The sequence below is a fragment of the Capra hircus genome, chromosome 15 (genome assembly GCF_001704415.2).
Source record: "Capra hircus breed San Clemente chromosome 15, ASM170441v1, whole genome shotgun sequence".
NCBI lineage: Eukaryota > Metazoa > Chordata > Mammalia > Artiodactyla > Bovidae > Capra > Capra hircus.
The window spans coordinates 46,965,230-46,987,602 of NC_030822.1; the positions used below are offsets into that span (position 1 = coordinate 46,965,230).

Here is a 22,373-nt window from a genome sequence, read left to right on the forward strand (position 1 = left end):
AACAGTCAGCTGAAAAGCCAGATTATACTATCCCAAAGGCTATTAGTAGACACAAAGCTCAAAAGCAATTTCTTTTACCCTAAGGATCAGCAAGTTTTGCATACATGTGGGACTTTTGAAGATTAAAGGCCAGGGGCCCATAACAGTAAGGGGAGATCAGTCAGGTAAAGAGAAGGGAATAATACGAGCTGTACACTCAAAAAGGAGGAGGATGGGGAAAGGATGAGAAGATGGAAAATGAATTTTGTTGTTTTAATCAAAGAATGTCTAAGACCATGAATATTATGTCAATAATATAATGCTTTTCATAAATGACAATTAAAGAATGAATTGGAAAAAAAAAAAAGAACGAATTGGCTGCTGCTTTTCTTCTGGAACAGTGAGCAGCAAACAATCCTTTGAAAACCTATATAGATATGTTCAAATGACAGCAGAACAACTTTGGTTTTCTCTGTATCTTTGAAATGACCTCTTTTAATCACACTGGGAAACGGTGACAACTCATTATCTCATCATGAATGTCACTTTTCCCCATTCCATTCTCTAGCCAATCCTGATACTGCAGGGGTGTTCACAGTAACTCACCATTACAACTCAGTAACACTTACCGTTTAAAGTCAAAAAGAGGTAAAGAAACTTTGCCCAAAGCTTCTGGCCCTTTTCTCTGCTTATTAGAATCAGGAGAACTTCCACTGCTCTGATTTAAAATTCCAAAAAGAGTAAGGTGAAGAAGTGATTCTAACGGCAATTGTGATATCTGGATGGGAAAAATGATTCTATGGGGGGGAAATGTATTAATAGAAAAAACAAATTAGATTGAATATGAAGTTTAACCCTTTAATGAAACTGACAATTTTAGTTATTTTATTTGATTCTTCAAATAATCTTTAATTCTGAGTAAACTTTATGTAAGTAAGTAGCAAGCTTGGCTAACAAATACTAAAAAAAATCTTAAATAAATTTCATTAAAATTTCAAACATATAACATTTCTCTCTTCAAAAATTTGTTAATCCTTTTATTTAAGACTTGCAATGTCAATTTTTAGGCAAGATAACCATCATCTTTATTTCTTTTAGGAAAAGCTAGATGAATGTTCATGAGTGTTTCTGACTCTAGATGTTTGTGTGCACATACATGCACAGACAGACATATATGTTTACTGGTGCTTCTTTTTTTTAATAAGATCTGAAAGGACACATGAGGTCAAGAGTAGTCACTCCGAAGAGTCATGAGATGGTTAAGTGCTGGAAGTAAAATGACATTTTTCACCCTATATGCATTTTTATATTATTTGACTATTTTCACAAACATGTGCTACTTTTGTAATTAAAAAAAAGAAAAATAGGAAACTATTTAATAAATGCAGAATAAAGTTTTGCAATTGCCTATTTGCCTAAATAATGAAAGCATTCCCTTAATTTACAGATAATATTTTAAAAATATTAAGTTCAAAATATCATCTTGTACATGGATTGAAGATAATTTTTAAAATCTGTTAACCAAGAACTAGGCTTCCTAAATACATTGTTACAGAATAATACTAAACTAAAGCAATATAACACCAGAATTACACATGACTTTAACTTAACAAAGGCTAGGAAGAATTGATGGCATGGTTCTGTAATTTAACAATATGAATACTCAAGAGTATTTCAGATTTTAAATGAGACCTTCAGTCCATTCTATAAAATTGTATCTAGAAGAATCTTTAAGGTATCAGTAAGAATTTAATTAATTTTAATGGAAATTGTAATTAAAAATGAAAGCTGGAAGCATACATAGAAAAAGGTAAAGAACAGGACATACTGAAAGAATAAAAAGCCGAAATCTCACTTACAGTTCATCCCATTTAATAAGATAGAAGAAGTTCTTATAAGTGCCAACCTTCTTTGATTGAATAGGTTTAAAAAGATCCTTTCCATTGTAAGTCAGGGAACATACCAAGTAGTATTTTTCATAACTGAGAAAATAAAAGGGCTTAATTTAATTTTTATTTGACAACACAAATGAGTTAACTAACCAAATATATATATATATATCATTAGCCATTCTTCCCTAAATGACTATTATCTGAAATAATTTGGTTACTATATCAGTGAATTTTTGGAAAAACATCTAAAATTTAACTATTGCAAATCCTATAAAATCAGAGGCAGAGCAGAGGGAATACAGAAGGGAACATATATTCCCAGGTGTCAGTCTAAAGGAGCTATACTGATACCAACTGGAGAATTTATCTCCATTTGGTAACAGTTAGTTACCAGCATTAAATTTTAGTTAAATGACACTGAATAATTCCTCATTTCTAGGTATATTCATTCTAGGAAGTAACAATATAAGCATTTATGTTCCCTAGGTGCCATTTTCCTTTGGTGAGCCACTGAAGTAGAGTCAGTTTACCATATTAATGGTGCATGAGCCTGAGCTGCACTGAGCTGATCTTCCTGATTAGGAGGGTTCCATCCATGAGAAGGAAATGGCAACCCACTCCAGTATTCTTGCCTGGAGAATCCCAGGGACAGAGGAGCCTGGTGGGCTGCCATCTGTGGGGTCACACAGAGTCGGACACAACTGACGCGACTTAGCTGCAGCAGCACCATCCATGGGGACAGATGCTACTGTAATCTTTCATGGAAAGCAATGATTTAGTCCCTAACTGCCACAATTACTGAGCTGGGTAATATACAGTCAGGCAATCTTGTAGGGAGTTTCAGGTTCAATAAAACTGTATTCTACTAGTATTCTAATTTACTGCTAGTATTCTAACTTACTTAAACATTTTGTTCATCCATTTTGTTCATACAATCTGTTTATCATTCAAAATATATTTCAAATCTAATCTCACTAGTTCACGTAGCTATTTGATTGCTTTTTTCAACCTCTTTTAAAATCAGCATTGTATTGGGAGTTCCCTGGTGGCCTAGTAGTTTCAAATACGGGCTTTCATTACCACTGCCTGGGTTCAATCCCTGGTCTGGGAACTGAGATCCCAAAAGCTGTACAGCACGGGGGGAAAAAAAACATTCGTTTCAATTATCACTGCATTGTCTTCTGCTGAGTATTTGTTCTCATTAGTGTCCCTAAATTTGTGTATATACATTTTTTTGTATGAAGAATATGGATAATATTATCCCTGTAACTATTTAAAAGAATGAAATACCTTAAGACAGCAATAGTACCCATCAAAATGCAAGTTCCAAGAGGGCAAAGATTTTCTGCTGCCTTTTTAACTGCCGAGTCCCTAGTACTAAGAACACTGCCCACAGATGGTGTTCAGTAAATATTTATTGAATGAATTAATATACCACTTTCAAGTCATTATATTATATAGTATCTAATGTTCAGTTTATGTTCTAAAGCAGAATTTACATTTGGTATCTCATAACTAGGCTGGTAGTAGTAGCAGTAGTAGTCATGTATGGATGTGAGAATTGGACCATAAAGGCTGAGTGCTGAAGAATTGATGCCTTTGAATTGCGGTGCTGGAGAAGACTCTTGAGGGTCCCTTGGACAGCAAGGAGATCAAACCAGTCAATCCTAAAGGAAATTAACCCTGAATATTCATTGGAAGGACTGATGTTGAAGCTGAAGCTCCAATATTTTGGCTACCGGGTGCAAAGAACTGACTCACTGGAAAAAACCCTGATGCTGGGAAAGATTGACGGCAAAAGGAGAAGAGAGGGGCAGAGGATGAGATGGTTAGATAGTGTCATTGACTCAATGGACATGAATCTGAGAAAACACCAGGAGATACTGAAGGATAGGAAGCCTAACATGCTGCAGTCTATGCAGTCGAAAGGAGTCAGAGATGACTTAGCAACTGAACAACAGCAACAACTTGGCTTTATTTTATAGCATTAAACTATTATAAAAATTACTTCATTAAATATATTCAATTTGGACTTTTCAGTTTATACTAGTCATTTCCAGATAAGCTGAAGGTGGCAAACTTCTTGTTATTGACCAAAAAAAAAAAAACAACAACAAAAGAAAAATGCATATTAAAAATTCAACACAAGAAATATGCCCTTGTAGACTTCAAAGTCTAACAAGAGTAAACTGTAAAAACTACTAAAGAGGAAAAATAAATGTGCTAAAAAAGTCTAGTCCCACCACCCTGGTTCTAAAGGCAAGCCATAAACTGCAGTCATAAATTAACTAATTTATTAACATTTGCCCTTGTTAGTTTAAACATATTTTCCTGCTTTTTCTGCATGTAGTGGGAGTGATAGTAATATTTACTAACAGCATCAAACATCTCTGTAATTCTTAGAAAAAACATGAAGGTATTTGATGGATCGAGTATCCATTTAAAGACCAAGGTAACAGTGGATGCTGATGTTTTACAAGGTTATATTAGCCTCCAGGTAAAGTTGTACATATCTTCTTCTAAATAGCTACTTACTTTGATACCCAGTTACTTGAAATACCATGTGCAGCAAAAATTGTAAACTGGAGCTGTTCTGTTGTAGTCCATGCTTCCTTAATGCTCCTGTTACTTTGGGCACAATCTACAGAACCTCTACCAGAATTTGCATGGAGTCTGAGAAGATCATAAACTGCTGCAGTTAACTGGTCCATGCTTACTTGAAAAGGATTTTCAGGATTCAGTGAGCCTAGATTTAAAGAAATTGTTAATATAATTCTCTGCAAAAGCAACAATTACTCCTAAAATTTAAGGAACTTAAATACATACCCCTACTTGAACTCCTGTTAATGTCTCCTACTCCAGACAGTGAAGTCACCTGCTTACACACATACAAATTAGTCAGAAAATCACCCATGATGGAATATAAAATGTTTACTTTTAATTTCAATACACTTATTAAACTCTATACCAAAGAAATCCTTCACTGGAGAAACTTCCCAAGTGTCTGAAGAATTAATAAAACAATAAAAAAGAATGCAAAAAGAAAGTGAATGCCCCAAACCAAATAAAAAGATACTTTCAATATCAAGAATATCATGCAATAAATGAAACGTACTGCAAAATAAACTCAGCAAAATCTGTCTCATCAAACCATTTTTTGGTAATTAATATCTGAAACTCAAATGTGGTAAATATATTAATACAGTATTTTATTTTCATTACTTGGTCTATGATTAGCGTAAGTATATCCTTAAAGAAACTGGAAATCTACTTATTACCATTTAGTGTCTCAAAAAAGCTCTTATAATTATTTGAACTGAGTTTGTCTCCTATTCTCTGCTCATTTACCCAGCAAATGAATATAATGAATAGAAGCTTCAGACAGCATTAGGACCATGGCATTTTATCGGCTCCAAATGATTCCAGGTGTTTTTTTAATTTCTAAAAGGCAAGCATATAAGAACAAACTAACAAAACACGAGAGACTCATATTTCTGTATACCATATGGATAGGGTCTTTGAGACAATAAATGGATTGAGCTATTTCCCAGACATTTGTTGAAGAACATACCATCAACATAACTTTTCCTTTCTTGAAATTTATCATGTCTTGTGATCCTTCTTTCATCCTTCCAATCAGAGCTATGAACATCCCTCTGAACAGTTAATTAAATCCCCGTGGAAAATACCACACGGAGGACTTTTACTAAATGCAACAGTATGATATCAAGTGAGGGCTCCTAATCTGGTTGCTTCTGAGGCTATTTAAGTCACTATTACTGAGACTTCTGGGTCTTTCCAATAGGAAGGAGGTTTACTCCAAAGCAGAACTTCCCCATTGACAACCATGGACATTTTCATCCAGAGGGAGAAATGTTAGCTATTAATATTCAGCTCCTTCAAGGGCAGTATTACCTTAAAATCCTCGACCAACTCATTTTTGCCAGAGTTTCTCCTCTACACACAAAAAGTTCAGCTGGATATCCATTTATTCAATGTCAACTCTCACAAAGTTCTTCAAGGCTGTCCATCTCCTCTTGGAGATTCCCTCATCGTACCAAATAAGTGACCAAATCAGCTCAAAAGTAAAAGCTAGAGTTAAACTGGTAACATTTTGTCTAGCAGAAGCAAAAATTTTCCAGTTTAAATGACAGATGCTCACTTATGTACACATCTGCATGTGATAAAATGCTAACTACTAAAAAATACTCACTTCAGCACTTCTACTCCTTGGAAGATTTACTGCTCTCTTTAGCTTCTTTACCGATTCTGTAATGGCAAGAGTCTCCACACCATCTAAAGCGCCACAAATTTTTCTTACAGCTTTAATTACTTGATCTACTACTCTGTGCTGATTCTTTAAAAATAAAAAGTAAAATAAACATAAGTATGTGGAATTTCAAGGATCAATTTTAGGGATGAGGGAAAAAGCAAACATTTTAGATGTGCCTAAGAACAGGTATCCTTTATGTTTTTATGATGAAAAAGAAAAGAAACAAGATAGCTTTTCAATTACATAATTAACTCTGTTTTCACCCCCTCCCCACACCAGGGATCCCACACCCCTGCAGTGGAAGCAGAGTCTTAACCACTGAACTGTCAGGGAAGTGCCAATTACATATTTTACTTTGAACTAGGAAAAAGCAAGCCTGGTTAATTTTCACTTTGCCTGATACAATTGTTCACATGCAAATCCCTTTTAATTTCTCATTAGAATCAGAAGCAAAAGCAATAAATTACTAACAAATTCTGAAATCATTCAAAAACTTGAATCATCTTTTAAATTTTCATTTGGGAATAATTTCCACACTAAAAACAGTTCTCACTCTCCTGCAAAATTTTGGTATCAAAAACCAGAGACCAAAAAAAACAAAAACCCCAAAAAACCCCACACAGAGACCAATTAATTTGTGACCAATCTCTAATGAGATTAGAGTTACTAAAAATTACTAAAAGATCACAGTTACTAAAAGTGAGTCAACTTTTCAGCAACATTTAAATCTATACAACATTCACTTTCTAAGTTTTATCTGATGAAAACACTTGTGAGCACAATCCTTCCTTACTATTCAACCACAGTCCATTTTACCGTGAATCAAAAGTACTATTATACATGTACAAATACATTATAAAATAATTTACATGATGAGGATGATTTAAAAATCCTCCACTACCCCATCGTTTTACAGTACATCTCATTAAGAAACATTTTTATATAATGAATTAATTCATAAAATATTTATGCCAAACTTAAATGCCAAGTACTGCTAGAAAGGACTGAAACTCAGTACTGTACAATCCCTTAAAAATTTAAAATTTTCCAGCTTTGGGGTTTGGCTACACTAAATGTTCTCTTTGTGTGCATGCTTAAATGAAACCGCCTCATTTTCTCAAATACCTAATTACCTTGCAGTCCTCAGATCCAGAAGGCTTCCGTGTGTTTCTACTTTCTTTTGTTCTTCCACTTTCATGCAAAAACCTCTGAGGCTCATGTCATTCTCCTATACTATTCTCCATCTTTTTTATGTGGCAGTTATCAATTTATTGTGCACCAATTCCAAATCTACCCTTTGCTCTACTTTGTAATTCTAGAACTAGACCTTATAAACAATCCTCCTTGCCAGCCAGCACAATGTTAGGTGTTGTGACTAGAGAGCAGTGAAAGGACACTCAAAGGCAAGAGCAGCAGGAAGATATTTTCATCAGGGTTCCAGTCCTCCGTTTTAAAATTCAGTATGGAAGCCCAGTGGTCCTCAAAGATCAGCTCCAGCTGCACCCTCAGGCCACGCTCTTCCGTTGTGAGGCACTAACAAGTTTCTTTGCCATAGGCAACACAGCCACACCCACTGCAAAGAGGCTGAATTTCAGCCTGGGGTTGGGGAAGAGGTTCTATCATAAATCCTCAAAGTTCCTTCACTATCCACTGTTCCTCAACCTGTACTTGATGACTGTTTCTTTGCACCTGGCACCTGTTACTTCTGGACCTCTTAGAGCAAGGATGGCACTATTTTAAGACCTGAGAGCAAATGTTTTAGGTTTTGTAGGCCAAATAGTCTGTCACAATTCAACTCTGCATGAAAACAGACATAGGTAATATATAAATTGAGGCCCTGGTGGCCCAGACTGTAAAACATCTGCCTACAGTATGGGAGACCTGGGTTCAATCCCTGGGTCGGGAAGATCTCCTGGAGAAGGAAATGGCAACTCACTCCAGTATTCTTGCCTGGAAAATCCCATGGACTGAGGAGCCTGGTCGGCTACAGTCCATGGGGTTGCAAAGAGTCGGACACAACTGAGCGACTTCACTTTCACTTTCTAATATATAAATGAATGAGCATGGCTGTGTTCCAATAAAACTTTATTTACGAAACTGGGTTAATGGCCAGATTTGGCATTAATATGCAACTCCTGCTTTAGCCCTCTTTTATTCCTTATAGTAATTAACTACCTTTTACTAATTAACCTATAGTTTCTGTTGCATGACTTAGCCCGTGACTGACTGATCTGCCTTGCTACTGGCATGTGATTATTTCCTCTACTATTTGCCTTATTTTTGCTCTGGACATTTATCTGACTTTCTATCCTATACCCTAAAAGATGCCTCAGTTAACTGTCCATGTGGCAAATTCACAACATTTTCAACCCCCAAACTGTGTGCCCTATCAGAATCTTAACAACAGTATCATATTCTGATCACAGTCTCCTTTGCTTCCAGCCCACACACTCTCATTCTGACCAAATCTACTCTCTGAGCTCAGAGACCTCTCTACTTTTTCTACCAGGCAGCATCTATACCTACAGAATAGCTCACAATCCTAAAGATCAAATCATCTCAGATTTCAGCAGGCATCTGCATGCCACTTAACATTCCTTTTACAAGCACTTGGTCAGCTTTATTTCCTATTTCCCTTAGAGTATGAAGCTAAACCATTATTCCTTAGCCCAAAATATTTAGCTTCATTTTAGTGAAATAAATTAACATCTTATCCCTAGAAAACTAAGACCAGGAGGAATCAAAACTTTTGCAACTCCCTGATCCCTTCCATAAACCTGCTTAAAGAGAAATTAAAACATACATCTACACAGACTTACACATGAATGTTTATAGCAGCATTATTCATAATAATCAAAAACTGCAAATAGGGGCTTCCCTGGTAGTACAGTGGATAACAATCTGCCTCCCAATGCAGGGTACACGAGTTCACCTGCCTGGTCCAGGAAGACTCCATATGCCGCAGAGCAACTAAGCCAGCGAGCGTGCCACAGCTACTGAAGCCCATGTGCTTAGATCCTGTACCCCAAAACAAGAGAAGCCACTGCAATGAGAAGCCCAAGCACCAGAACTAGCGAGTAGCCCCCACTCACCAAAACTAGAGAAAGCCCAAGCAAAGCAACCAAAAATTAAATAAACAGTTTTAAAAAATAAAAGCAAAAAGTACAGTTAAAGATGTCAGTTACTGGGTGACTAGATAAATAAAACATGGTATAGCCAAACAACAGAAGGATTCAGTAATAAAACAAAACAATGGATACACATTACACAAACAAAGCTTAAGACAGTATGGTAGGTATAAAACAGTTAGCTAGTGGGAAGCTGCTGTCTAACACAGGGAGTTTGGCTCAGTGCTCCATGATGACCTAGATGGGTAGGATGGAAAGGGGAAGGAGGCTCATGAGGAAGAGGATATGTATACTTTCAGCTGATTCACACTGTTGTACAGCAGAAACTAACACAATATTATAAAGCAATTATCCTTCAATTAAAAAAAAACACTATGATATGTAAAAGAAATCAGATATAAAGGATTACACAGAGTATGATTCCATTTACAGGAAATCTCCATTAAAGGCAAATCTATTGAGATAGGAACCAGATTAGTAGTTGTCTCGGGCTGAGGATGGGAATGGGAGAATGAGTGGAAAGAAGCACATGAGAACTTATGTTCTAAAACTCCACTGTAATGACAATCATACAACTCTATCTTGAGAGTCCCTTGGACTGCAAGGAAGTCCAACCAGTCCATCCTAAAGGAGATCAGTGCTGGGTGTTCATTGGAAGGACTGATGCTAAAGCTGAAACTCCAACATTTGGCCACCTCATGTGAAGAGTTAACTCATTGGAAAAGACCCTGATGCTTGGAGGGATTGAGGGCAGGAGGAGAAGGAGACGACAGAGGATGAGATGGCTGAATGGCATCACCGACTCGATGGACGTGAGTTTGAGTGAACTCCGGCAGTTGGTGATGCAGGGAGGCCTGGCGTGCTGCGATTTGTGGGGTCGCAAAGAGTTGGACACAACTGAGCGACTGAACTGAACTGAACTGATTCATCTGCTAAAATAATCATTGAATTGTACACATTAAATGGATAAATTTTATGATCCATAAATTGTATCTCAATAAAGCAATACAAAATATGGGGAATAGATAGGATAGAGAGTTGCTATTTCCAATTAGATGGTGAGTGAAGAGCTTTCTGATTAGACATCAGAGCACAGATCCTAAGGAACTGAAAGAATAAGTTAACCAAGTATCTGGAGAAATAGCATTAAAAGAAGAAGGAACAAGAAGGTCCCAGTTGGGAAGCATACCTGCAGGTCAACTAGAACAAAGGAAGAAAAGGGGTAGAAGGGACTTTCCCGGTGGTCCAGCGGCTAAGACATCAGGCTACAAAGCAGGGATGCATGGGGTGTAGGCTCATTTCCTGCTAGGGAACTAGATCCTGCCTGCCTCAACTAAAAAACATGTAATATGCTGCAACCAAGATCTGGTGTCGCCAAATAAATAAAATATATTTTTTAAAAAACACTTTTTAGGGTATTCCAGGTGATGCAGGTTTGATCCCTGGGTTGGGAAGATCCCCTGGAGGAGGAAATGGCAACCCCACTCCAGTTTTAAAAAGAAAAAGGAAAAGAAAACACACACACATTTAAAGAAAGGGGTAGGAAGCCATCAGAGAGCTCAGAATGTGTGAAGTGAGGTGAAGTGAAGTGACTCAGTCGTCCAACTCTTTGCGACCCCACGGACTGTAGCCTACCAGGCTCCTCTGTCCCTGGGATTCTCCAGGCAGGAATACTGGAGTGGGTTGCCATTTCCTTCTCCAGGAGATCTTCCCAACCCAGGGATTGAACCTGGGTCTTTACCATCTGAGCCACCTTGAAATCATAATTAAGATTTAAATTTCACTGAGATGGTAAACAGCATATTAAACAAAATAGTGGCATGATTTAATATTCTTAAGGGTTTATAAATTTGATTAATCTTTTCAAACAACCATTTTTTGGTTTTGATTTTCTCTCATTTTACCTTTGCTTTCTGTGCTTATATTCATTTTTTAAAATAATTTTTTTATTTTGGAACAATTTTAGATTTACAAGAATAGTAGAGAAAGTTCTCATTCAACACTAAAGGAAACTGGTTAAGTAACTTCTTATATAACCATGTTAAATTTGTCAAAACGAAGACATTAACACTCACTACATTATTATTACCTAAACAGCAGACTTTATTCAGATTTTACCAATGTTTCCAAATGTATTTCTCCTCTTCCATGATACGATCCAGGATACCACACTGCATTTAGTGATTTGTTTTTAAAATATAATTTTGATTGCCTATTGAAGACAGGCTACAGAAGAACAGGCAGAAGTTGGAAGACCAGCAGGCAATTGCTGTTAACTCTTGTGGTTAACTAGGAGTATAGCTCTGGTAGTGGAGAACTGTCACATTCTAAATGTATTTCTGAAGTAAAGTTGAGAGAAATGTGAGATGTGAAATATCTTTTTCTTGGGAAATCAAAAATGACTCCAAAGTTTTGGCCTGAGCAAATGGAAGGACAGAGTGGCCATTTTATTAAGAAGGGGAAGACTGATGAATAGATATAAAGGGTAGCATAAAAGCATGGTTTTATACATCTTAAACTTGAGATGTTAGACATTTATACAAAAAGTTAAGTATCAGACATCTGAATCTGAAGTGATGATCAACCTAGGTAGGGTATTTAAGTGTTAGTTGCTCAGTCGTGTCCGACTCTTTGTGACCCCGTGGACTGGAGCCCACCAGGCCCCTCTGTCCATGGGATTCTCCAGCCAAGAGTACTGGAGAGGGTAGACGGTCCTTCCTCCAGGGGATCTTCCCAACCCCGGGATCAAGCCCAGGTCTCCTGCATTGTAGGTGGATTCTTTACAACTGAGCCACTAGGGAAGCCCCTAGGGTAATCCTGAAAGATGATGCTATGAAAGTGCTGCACTAAATATGCCAGCAAATCTGGAAAACACAGCAGTGGCCACAGGACTGGAAAAGGTCAGTTTTCATTCCAATCCCAAAGAAAGGCAATACCAAAGAATGCTCAAACTACTGCACAATTGCACTCATCTCACACACTAGTAAAGTAATGCTCAAAATTCTCCAAGCCAGGCATCCGTAATACGTGAACCATGAACTTCCAGATATTTAAGCTGGTTTTAGAAAAGGCAGAGGAACTACAGATCAAATTGCTAACATCCGCTGGATCACTGAAAAAGCAAGAGAGTTCCAGAAAAACCTCTATTTCTGCTTTATTGACTATGCCAAAGTCTTTGACTGTGTGGATCACAATAAACTGTGGAAAATTCTTCAAGGGATGGGAATACCAGACCACCTGACCTGCCTCCTGAGAAACCTGTATGCAGGTCAGGAAGCAACAGTTGGAATTGGACATGGAACAACAGACTGGTTCCAAATAGAAAAAGGAGTACGTCAAGGCTATGTATTGTCACCCTGCTTATTTAACTTGTATACAGACTACATCATGAGAAACACTGGGGTGGAAGAAGCACAAGCTGGAATCAAGATTGCCAGGAGAAATATCAATAACCTCAGAGATGCAGATGACACCACCCTTATGGCAGAAAGTGAAGAGGAACTCAAAAGCCTCTTGATGAAAGTGAAAGTGGAGAGTGAAAAAGTTGGCTTAAAGCTCAACATTCAGAAAACGAAGATCATGGCATCTAGTCCCATCACTTCCTGGGAAACAGTGGAAATAGTGTCAGACTTTATTTTGGGGGGCTCCAAAAATCACTGCAGATGGTGATTGCAGTGACGAACTGAAAGGACACTTACTCCTTGGAAGCAAAGTTATGACCAACCTAGATAGCATATTCAAAAGCAGAGACATTACTTTGCCAACAAAGGTCCATCAAGACTATGGTTTTTCCAGTAGTCATGTATGGATGTGAGAGTTGGACTGTGAAGAAAGCTGAGTGCTGAAGAATTGATGCTTTTGAACTGTGGTGTTGGAGAACACTCTTGAGAGTCCCTTGGACTGCAAAGAGGTCCAACCAGTCCATCCTAAAGGAGATCAGTCCTGGGTGTTCATTGGAAGGACTGATGCTAAAGCTGAAACTCCAATACTTTGGCTACCTCATGCAAAGAGTTGACTCATTGGAAAAGACTTTGATGCTGGGAGGGATTGGGGGCAGGAGGAGAAGGGACGACAGAGGATGAGATGGATGGATGGCATCACCAACTCGATGGACATGAGTTTGGATAAACTCCGGGAGTTGGTGATGGACAGGGAGGGCTGGCATGCAGCGATTCATGGGGTGGCAAAGAGTCAGACACGACTGAGCGACTGAACTGACAGAACTGAGGTGGATTCTTTCCGTCTGAGCCACTAGGGAAGCCTAAAAAGATCACCTACAGATTAAAAAAGATCACCTACAGTGGGAATACAGAGAGAAAAAAAGAGGTCCTAGAACTGAGAGCCCCAGGCATTCTAATGTTTAGAGGTCAGGAAGATAAGGAGATCACAAAGCCACAAGTATGAGTGAAAACAGAGCAGACACTGGAAGTAGGAGAACCAAGAATGTGATATCCCAGAAGCCATTCGAGTATTTCAAGAAGGAAGAAACAATCAACTCTATACTATAGAACAGTAGAGAAAAAGACAGACTAGGAACTCATTACTGGAACTGTGACCCTTGAAGCCCTTGATGATCTTAAGTGCAGTTTCAGAGAACTGTTGAGAGTGAAAGCTTGATTGGAGTGGGTACACAAGAAAATGAGAAGAGAGGAAGTGTAAGGAGAAAAAACAGTTTAACTTTCAAGAGGTTTGCTAAGCTGGGTGACTGCTACAGAGGAATGTGGACTTCTTGTTTACTTCTAAGATGACACACCCATGGCTCTGTCTTTAAACTTCTTTTGCTCTGCCTGCCATGGTTTTCTTGGTGATCTTATCCAGTTTTCAGTTCAGTTCAGTCGCTCAGTCGTGTCCAGCTCTTTGTGATCCCATGAATCACAGCACGCCAGGCCTCCCTGTCCATCATCATCTCCTGGAGTTCACTTAAACTCACGTCCATCAAGTCGGTGATACCATCCAGCCATCTCATCCTCTGTCGTCCCCTTTTCCTCCTGTCCCCAATCCCTCCCAGCATCCAGTTTTAGGGCTGCAAAATATTTATATTCTGATGATTCTCCAGTTTATTATCGCCAGCCTGGATCTCCTACATTAAATTCCAGATTCATATCCATCTATCTATTCAATATCACTATTTGGATGAATAACAGTCATCTCAAACACAGTGTCCAAACCGAGTTCAGATCTTCCCCATAAACCTGCTCTCTCAGTTTTCTACCTCTCACTCAAAACGCCCAGGTAGAAAATACTGAAGTTACGCATTTCTCTCTCTCATGTTCTACATCCAATCTATTGGTAAATCTTCCGAGCATTAACTTTTCATCACTTTTACTACTATCACTCTGGTCTAAGCCATCATTCTCTCTCCTCACTGATTTGGTTCTACTCTAGCCCCTCTGGTCATTCTAGTCTAGCCTGGCAGACCTTCTACATACCAGACATACCTCTTCCCCAGACAACCAGGTAGCTTCTTCCTCTCTTCTCTGGTAATTTACTCAAATTCGTTTTCTCAATGAGCCCTTCTCTGATTATCTTATTTGAAATTGCAACATTACCCTCCCCATTTATTTTTCTCTAATAGCACTTACCACCTGATATATACCTTGCCAGTTTATTACTAAACTTTCGTTTCCTCTAACTAGAATGTAAATTCTCTAAAGGGCAAGGATTACAGTTTCTTTCGTCCACTGTTATATGCTCAGCACCTACAACAGTGACTTGAGAGAGAATTCAGTAAATATCTATTAAATAAATTGACATAATTATATACTGATAAAAAATATTTACTAGTAGCTAGAAATCTGGAAGTCATCCTACACTATTTCTTCTTCACTTATATCTCATTATCTATCAAAATCTAACCAATTTTATCTCCTAAATATCGTTCATCAGCCCCTTCTCTTTACTGTCACCATACTCATTATATATTACCTGCTGTTGTTGTTTAGACGCTAAGTCATGTCCGACTCTTTCATGACCCCACGGACTACAGCCTACCAGGCTCCTCTGTCCATAGGATGTCTCAAGCAAGAATACTAGAGTGGGTTGTCATTTTCTTCTCCAGCGGATCTTCCTGACCCAGGGACTGAATCGACATCTCCTGCATTGGCAGGTGGACTCTTTACCACTGAGCCACCAGGGAAGCCTGTCTTTTACCTAGACCTATAAAAAGTCTTGCCTAAGCAGTCTCCCTGAGACCAATCCTGGCAACCCTAAATTTAACTTTGTTTAGGCAGAGGGACGTCAAAGTTCAAGATTAAACAAGTCAACCACTCTACCCTACTCCACTTCCTACCCTCAGCTTAAAACACCTTAAATAACACCTTAAGTGATTACAGAAGGGGTCAGCAAACATTTCCTATAAAATGAAAATAGTAACTTGTTTAGGCTTTGCAGGGCCTATGGTCTCTGTCCCAACTACTCAACTTTAGTATTAGAGCACAGATGCAGTCATAGAAAACATGTAAACAAATGGATGCGGCTGTGCCCCGTCAAATTTTTATTTACAAGAATTGGAAGTGGACTGTACACAGCCCCCTGATCTGGAGAATAAAGTAAAACATAATATGGATTACAGGGTGGTAATTTATACTGACCTATCTCCAATGTCATCTTTCAATCTTCACTTCATACTCTGTATCAGATAAGTGCTTATACTTCCCCATATGTTTCACACCTATATACTTTTGTTCACATGCCCTTTCCAACTATCTTCTAGCTAACTCACACCATTTAAGACTTGGCAACATCCTTTCTTAGAGGCCTCTTCCTTGAACTCTCAAGTTGACTGGAAAAGGGCCCTTGTTTGCTCTCTCAAAAAACCTCAATGCATACCCCTATTCTACATTTACTATACTGAAATTCTATTTAAGTCTGTTTAAGTTCTTGGTAGGTGGGGCTCAGGTCATTCATTTTCATAACCCCAGCATCTAGCAAGCATTCAATAAATGCTTTTAGAATTGAACTGAAGGTTCCTCTTAGTAATAAAGCTGAAGTAACCCAAGTACTCAATTTCTATTAATATGTTGGATCAGAAAACAAGTTCTCAAATAGCAACATCAAGAATATAGTTTAAATAGTCCTTCTAAAATATTTAATCCAATTTCAACACTAGTATTTAAGAGAATACAGAGAAAAGAATCTTTAAACCATCATGTCAAAATATGAATTAGAACTTACTTCAATTTGAAAAGCCAACTCCACTTGATTGTGATACAAATCTAAAAGTTCTTCAACAGGATGTCTAAAATGAAGAACAGTTATTGTGGCTGAAAGATACTATATACAAGAATGATTGTTTTATTTACCAAAATAAATGCATTCACATCCAAAAGTAAAGTTTGAAAATATGAAATTAATGTTTTAGATGCCACACCTCGTCATGACTTCTTTATAAGGTTTTTCTATTTGATGCAGGTGTTTGTTTAAATCCACAGGTGTTTCATCATCTTCCGCCTAAATAACACATACAAACATTTATCAAATAATGAAATCCATTAGTTAGTCTTTCTGTTGCCAAGTTAAACAGGATTAAGTGATTTTTCAGAACTGAGGCTTTAAATATTTATAACTGACTCAAAAAAGTGACTGTCTTCTAAAAAACCTGTTTTTTAAGTGGGAAAAACATAAATACTTTGAAGTCTAGTTTCTGATATGGAAATTTTTTCAAAGGAAAACCACTTCTGTTCTACAGAGAGAATGGAGAGCTAAAAACACTTTTAAAGATAGCTGACAGCCAAATGAAGGTGAGGTGGGAACCAGGTGAGAAGAGATCATCTAAATTTCTGCATTATATTTTCTACTGATAATCAAATTTCCTTCTGCCTCATCCTCAATAAGTGAGGTTCTGGTCTTTTCAACCATAACCCTTACTATGCAAAGTACTGAAGAACATCGCTCCTTAGAAAACTGAAAAGAAAAGTTACTAATGATATGATAAAATGTTCTGAATTTTGTGAAACAGTTTTCACCCAAGTGAAATAAACTCTACCTAACATAGGAGCAAAACTGAGGAAAATAAAGAAAAGAGATAGCAGAAATGACAGATATTTTTCTTCCCCAAAGTCTACCAAATGAAGATTATCTCTCTTTACATATTAAAATTCATCAAGAAATAAAATGGCCTAAATTCTTATATTCTGTTTTGCTTTAACCTCAAAATAAAGTACTATACTTTTAGAACAGAGAATTAGTTTTCATGTGGTGAAAAATAATCTCTTTTCCTCAGTTTGGTGCAAATGTCAATATATATCTTTTTCTCCCCCCAATCCATATTTAGCATTCAAAATCTTTTTTCCTCAGTTCTCCTTGACTGATGCTGATGTTTTCATTGTGCAACTTGTATAAAACTATTACAAGTCAAACTCTTATAAAACTTTGATTTTCACACATGCCTCCAGCTCTGAGTATTATGCTACCTAAACCTCCATGATTGAAAGATTCCCCCCATCTGCTATAAAGACTTCCATAGGAAGTAAATAGAGAGTTCCTCACTTGCAGTCAAACCCAAATCTCTTAAGAAGGTACAAACTGCAAACTGGCTGATTAACAAAGTTATTCAGATTCAACCAAATGCAATTCAGTATAGAGTATACACTTACTGTTCGGGCCAGATTTTGACACATTGCGCTGAAGGTCAAAAGTTGTAGTTTAATCTCTGTGTCCCATTTTCGACAGTTTTGAATATGTTCATGACTTCCAAGACAATGATTACTGTTAAAATATATCAGTTATTCATCAACATTATTCTCCTCAAATTAGAAATAACAGACAGAGAGTAAATATAAATTGTTTATGCATCAGAAATTGAAGAGGATGACAAAATAAAGATTTTTAAATCAAATAAGAGCATTTAAATAGAGGAATAATTCTACATGAGAAGAGTTAAAGCAAAGAAGAAAGAAGATGAAGACAAAGAAAGGAAAAAAACAGGGACAGAAAATTTCTGGTAGGTTCAGAAAAAGATTCATATAATGATATTTTCAGGCAACTAAAGGGAAATCACAGCGAAACATTGTAGCTAAAGAAATACTACATGCCACAAAAGGAAAATGGAGTTCATAATGAAGTAACTATTGCCTCTCTGCAGAAAGAAAAAAAATTAAATTCATCCGTCAACCAATTACCCACCATTCTTCCCATCTAAGACTATCAGCTTTTTAAGGGCAAGATCATGTCAGATAATGCATATCTAAATATAAGTTAATTGACCCAACAAATCAAATCACTGGAACCCAATGTGGCTTTAGATTATAAATTTAACTTGAAAATTTTTTTAATCTAATCCATTAAAATGAAATTTCCAAAAATATTGCTCAGTAATTAAATGAAAAAACTTACTTTTGTAGCACTTCCTCTTGACCACAAACTTTCAGAACATAGCTGCCAACATCTACTTGATTCAAGTCATCGTGTACCCAACAAAGGGCTTGCATTATAATGATTTCTACAGTAGAACTCACTGTAAAAGAGTTAGTCATTATTTTCATTTTACTCATTTAACTCTGAAGTATATACCTATTCAGACTATTTCTCACAGTCTAAAACAGTACTGTATAAGAGAAATATAATGCAGGTCACAGAAATAATTAAAAATTTTCTAGTAGTCACATTGAAGAAAGTAAAAAGAAACAGAAGAAGCTAATTTCAATAATACGTTTTATTTAAACTAATATATTTAAAATGTCATTTCAATATATAACAACTGGTAGTTAAAATTTACTAATAGGATATCTTACATTCTCTTTTCAAACCAAGTCTTTGAAATCCAGTGTGTATTTTACACTTATAGAACATCTCAATTTATATTAGCCATATTTCAAGTAATCCCACATGTGGCTAGTCGTTATTGTATTAGACAGGGCATATCTAAGCTAAGAAAGCCACCTCTGTTTTACAGACTCCTCCAAAGAGGATAACATTTAGCAGTACCTAGCAAGCAATTATTTAAACCAAATTATAAGGAAAAAGAATCACCATTTTAAACAGCTGACATTTGCCTGGTAAAATTTCCAATAAAGAATAAAAATGTAGCAAGTAGGACCTATTATTTAATTACCATACTCTGCAATAGCTGGATACCAAGATTACAAACGATTACAAGTAACCTATTTCTATACTTAGAGCTCTTATTTTAGAAGACAATGACTATATTCAAAATTCATGAAAATCAATAGCTTGACAGAAAAGGCCATAAAACCTCTATCTAACACAATAGCTACATTTCTGAACACATAACAGTTATCATTTAAACACACAAAGCACTTCTACCATAATGTGGTTACATTTCTTAACATAGATGTACATTATAAAAGTGTACATTTATAGAGCCAAACAATAGGCATTTGATATATTTTTAAAATGAATCAAATCTTGATATATCAAGTAAAACTTTGATACAAATTAAAACACTTGCTCTCAAGGCTTACCAATGCTTATTTCAATCAAGAAGTTATGGACCATTATTTCCTTCAATTTTAGTACTAATTCTTACTGAATACTTTAATGATCCCCTAAATCAAAATTTAAGGGATGTTTAAAAGGAATAAGTCTTCTTTTAGAATATAAGGAATAAGAACATAATTAACCTTTCTAGCTAATGCTTTCAGGTTTTGGCCAAGAGCCACATTAACCAAGATACTCAACACTTTTCAAAGAAATATGCAGTTATAAAGGTAAACTTTCTCACTAATCCATACCAAAAAACTACCCATATGAATGCCAATTTCTGGAAAAGGATAACTAATGCATACTAAGTATTTCACCACACACACACACACACACACACACTAAAAAAAAAAACCTAATGACAAAACAGTCACTTTATTAAAAGAATAACACTAACATATTAAACATTTTCTTCCTAACAAGAGCAAAACAAGATGGTTTGGGAACTATAAACCTACCATCACATGTAAAGGTAACTGGTAGCTGAAATCCTTCAATTTCAATGGAGACCTTCACGCTAGCATTTTCTCCACATATGTTTCTTTGCACTGTGACTGGACTTAACAAATAGCCCCGATTTGTGCAGTGATTGGTATATGGAAAGTTGGTCTTCAATCTAGCCACAAAAAAGAAGAAATTAAATTCTCTTTTGAAAGCTGCATTTGAGAGCCCTGAATAAGGCTTTGCATGCTTACAGCCATTCAGTTCTGTGTTTTTGTCCAATTCTAGAGCAGCTCAGGAGAAATGCAATGAATGGACTCCTGTCTGCCTTTTAAATGAAAGGAATCCAAGAAAAGAGATTAAGTACTTCAACATAATGCTATCAACATTAACCAAGCACACACTGGATACACAACATTAAATGAGTTTCTCTGTTTCTGATTTTTTGTTAGGCAGTGTAATTTCACAAAATGATACATTTTTAATGAACCATGATACAGGTGATAGCCCTAAACTGTAATTGCCAGAAGGATAGAAAATTTGTTGTCCTTTAAAAATCTTTTCTTCTAAAGTCCTTTCTCTTACATATTGATTTTGGTTGTTTAGCGTGATAGAAAAACATAGGCAATCAGTTTTTACTGTGCTATGAGGGCTTTATTCCCTCAAAGTGAATAGGGAATGGCAAAAAATTGTCTGTGAAGTATTCTTGGTATTCACAGTAGCAAAATAGTTTAAATATATGAGCCAGGTGTACAGCTCATCTCCAGATAGCCCTTCTATTATCTGAAGACAAAGGAGGATTTGATGCCTCTTTAAACTTGTGGACTTCCTTTAACTGACTTTCTTCTGGAAGTGAGAGGACAAGTTCCAATCCTCACATCTTTTCATAGGGCTGTAAATGGAATGAATGCTGTAAGTTTTATCTATTCACTACCATGTAGAGATTAAAATAATCAAGTGATTGGAACAGACTAAAATAGTCTGAGTTGACAATAAGAAAGGTTCTGAAGAGGCAACAAGTGTAAGTTGCACAGCTTCTATAGTCGTGCACAGTTTCTATAGTCAGTCTACTCAACTTGAAATCCTGATTTTACTACTTACTAGCTGTGTAATCTTAAGTTACAAATCACCTTGTTGCTTCAGTTTCCTCTTCTATAAACTGGGGATAATACTAACTTCATGGGTTTGTTGTGAGAATTATGTAAATGAAGTTTTTAAGGACATTCAGAATAGTGTCTAGTACATGGTCAGTGCTATAAAAATCTTGTTGAATGAATGAATGAGTGAATGAATAAATCTGGTTTCTGCACTGTCATCTTAAGTGCCACAAAGGATCCAATATTAAAAAGAAATATAATTGAAAAAAAGGTAACAAAGTAATAAACTTAAATTGATATTGGAAATGCACCTTTAGATGTGGACAGGTTATCTTCAAATATTTGCTTGTTGTCAAGCAACACGTGCCCCTGCAACATGACAAAACCTTCATAGGATCTAGCCTAAGATTTTTCTCACATATTTGGTATTCTCATTTCCTACAATATGAAATAAGATACTCACAGCAAATCCATAGCTAACTAATATGCTGCTAAGTCGCTTCAGTCGTGTCCGACTCTGTGCAACCCCACAGACAGCAGCCCACCAGGCTCCGCCATCCCTGGGATTCTCCAGGCAAGAACACTGGAGTGGGTTGCCATTTCCTTCTCCAATACATGAAAGTGAAAAGTGAAAGTGAAGTCTCTCAGTCGAGTCCAACTCTTAGCGACCCTACGAACTGCAGCCTACCAGGCTCCTTTGTCCATGGGATTTTCCAGGCAAGAGTACTGGAGTGGGGTGCCATTGCCTTCTCCCGCTAACTTATACATGTAATGGTAAAAAAAAAAAAAAAAAAAACAACTTTATATCCAAGGAAGCCTTCAATTTTCAGAAACCATTAAGGATGATAAAAGAAAAATCAGAAATTCCTTATAACTCAGAAAACAAGAATTTACTGAACAAAAATTATAGTGATAAAAGTTGCACTTGGGGCTTTCCTGGTGGCCCAGAGGTAAAGAACCCACCTGCCAATGCAGAAGACATGGGTTTAATCCCTGAACTGGGAAGATCCCACATGCCTCAGAGCAACTAAGCTCATGTGCCACAACTACTGAGCCTGCGCTCTAGAGCCCATGTGCTCCAACTGTTGAAGCCTGAAGCCTGCACGCGCTAGAGCCTGTGCTC

At 36.9% G+C, this 22,373-nt stretch overlaps 1 protein-coding gene across 1 annotated transcript in view; it reads right to left on the minus strand.

The window, feature by feature from the left end:
* Positions 1–22,373, minus strand: part of PIK3C2A (phosphatidylinositol-4-phosphate 3-kinase catalytic subunit type 2 alpha) — a 113,226-nt gene that overhangs the window by 35,689 nt on the left and 55,164 nt on the right. Inside the window, exons 4-13 of the mRNA XM_018059609.1 lie at positions 20,171–20,328; positions 18,606–18,726; positions 17,867–17,978; positions 16,642–16,721; positions 16,446–16,509; positions 6,085–6,228; positions 4,698–4,746; positions 4,407–4,617; positions 1,839–1,961; positions 609–776 (exon numbers count right to left, since the gene is read on the minus strand). Of these exons, the coding sequence (XP_017915098.1) occupies positions 609–776; positions 1,839–1,961; positions 4,407–4,617; positions 4,698–4,746; positions 6,085–6,228; positions 16,446–16,509; positions 16,642–16,721; positions 17,867–17,978; positions 18,606–18,726; positions 20,171–20,328 (1,230 nt within the window). The remainder of the gene's footprint in view (positions 1–608; positions 777–1,838; positions 1,962–4,406; positions 4,618–4,697; positions 4,747–6,084; positions 6,229–16,445; positions 16,510–16,641; positions 16,722–17,866; positions 17,979–18,605; positions 18,727–20,170; positions 20,329–22,373) is intronic.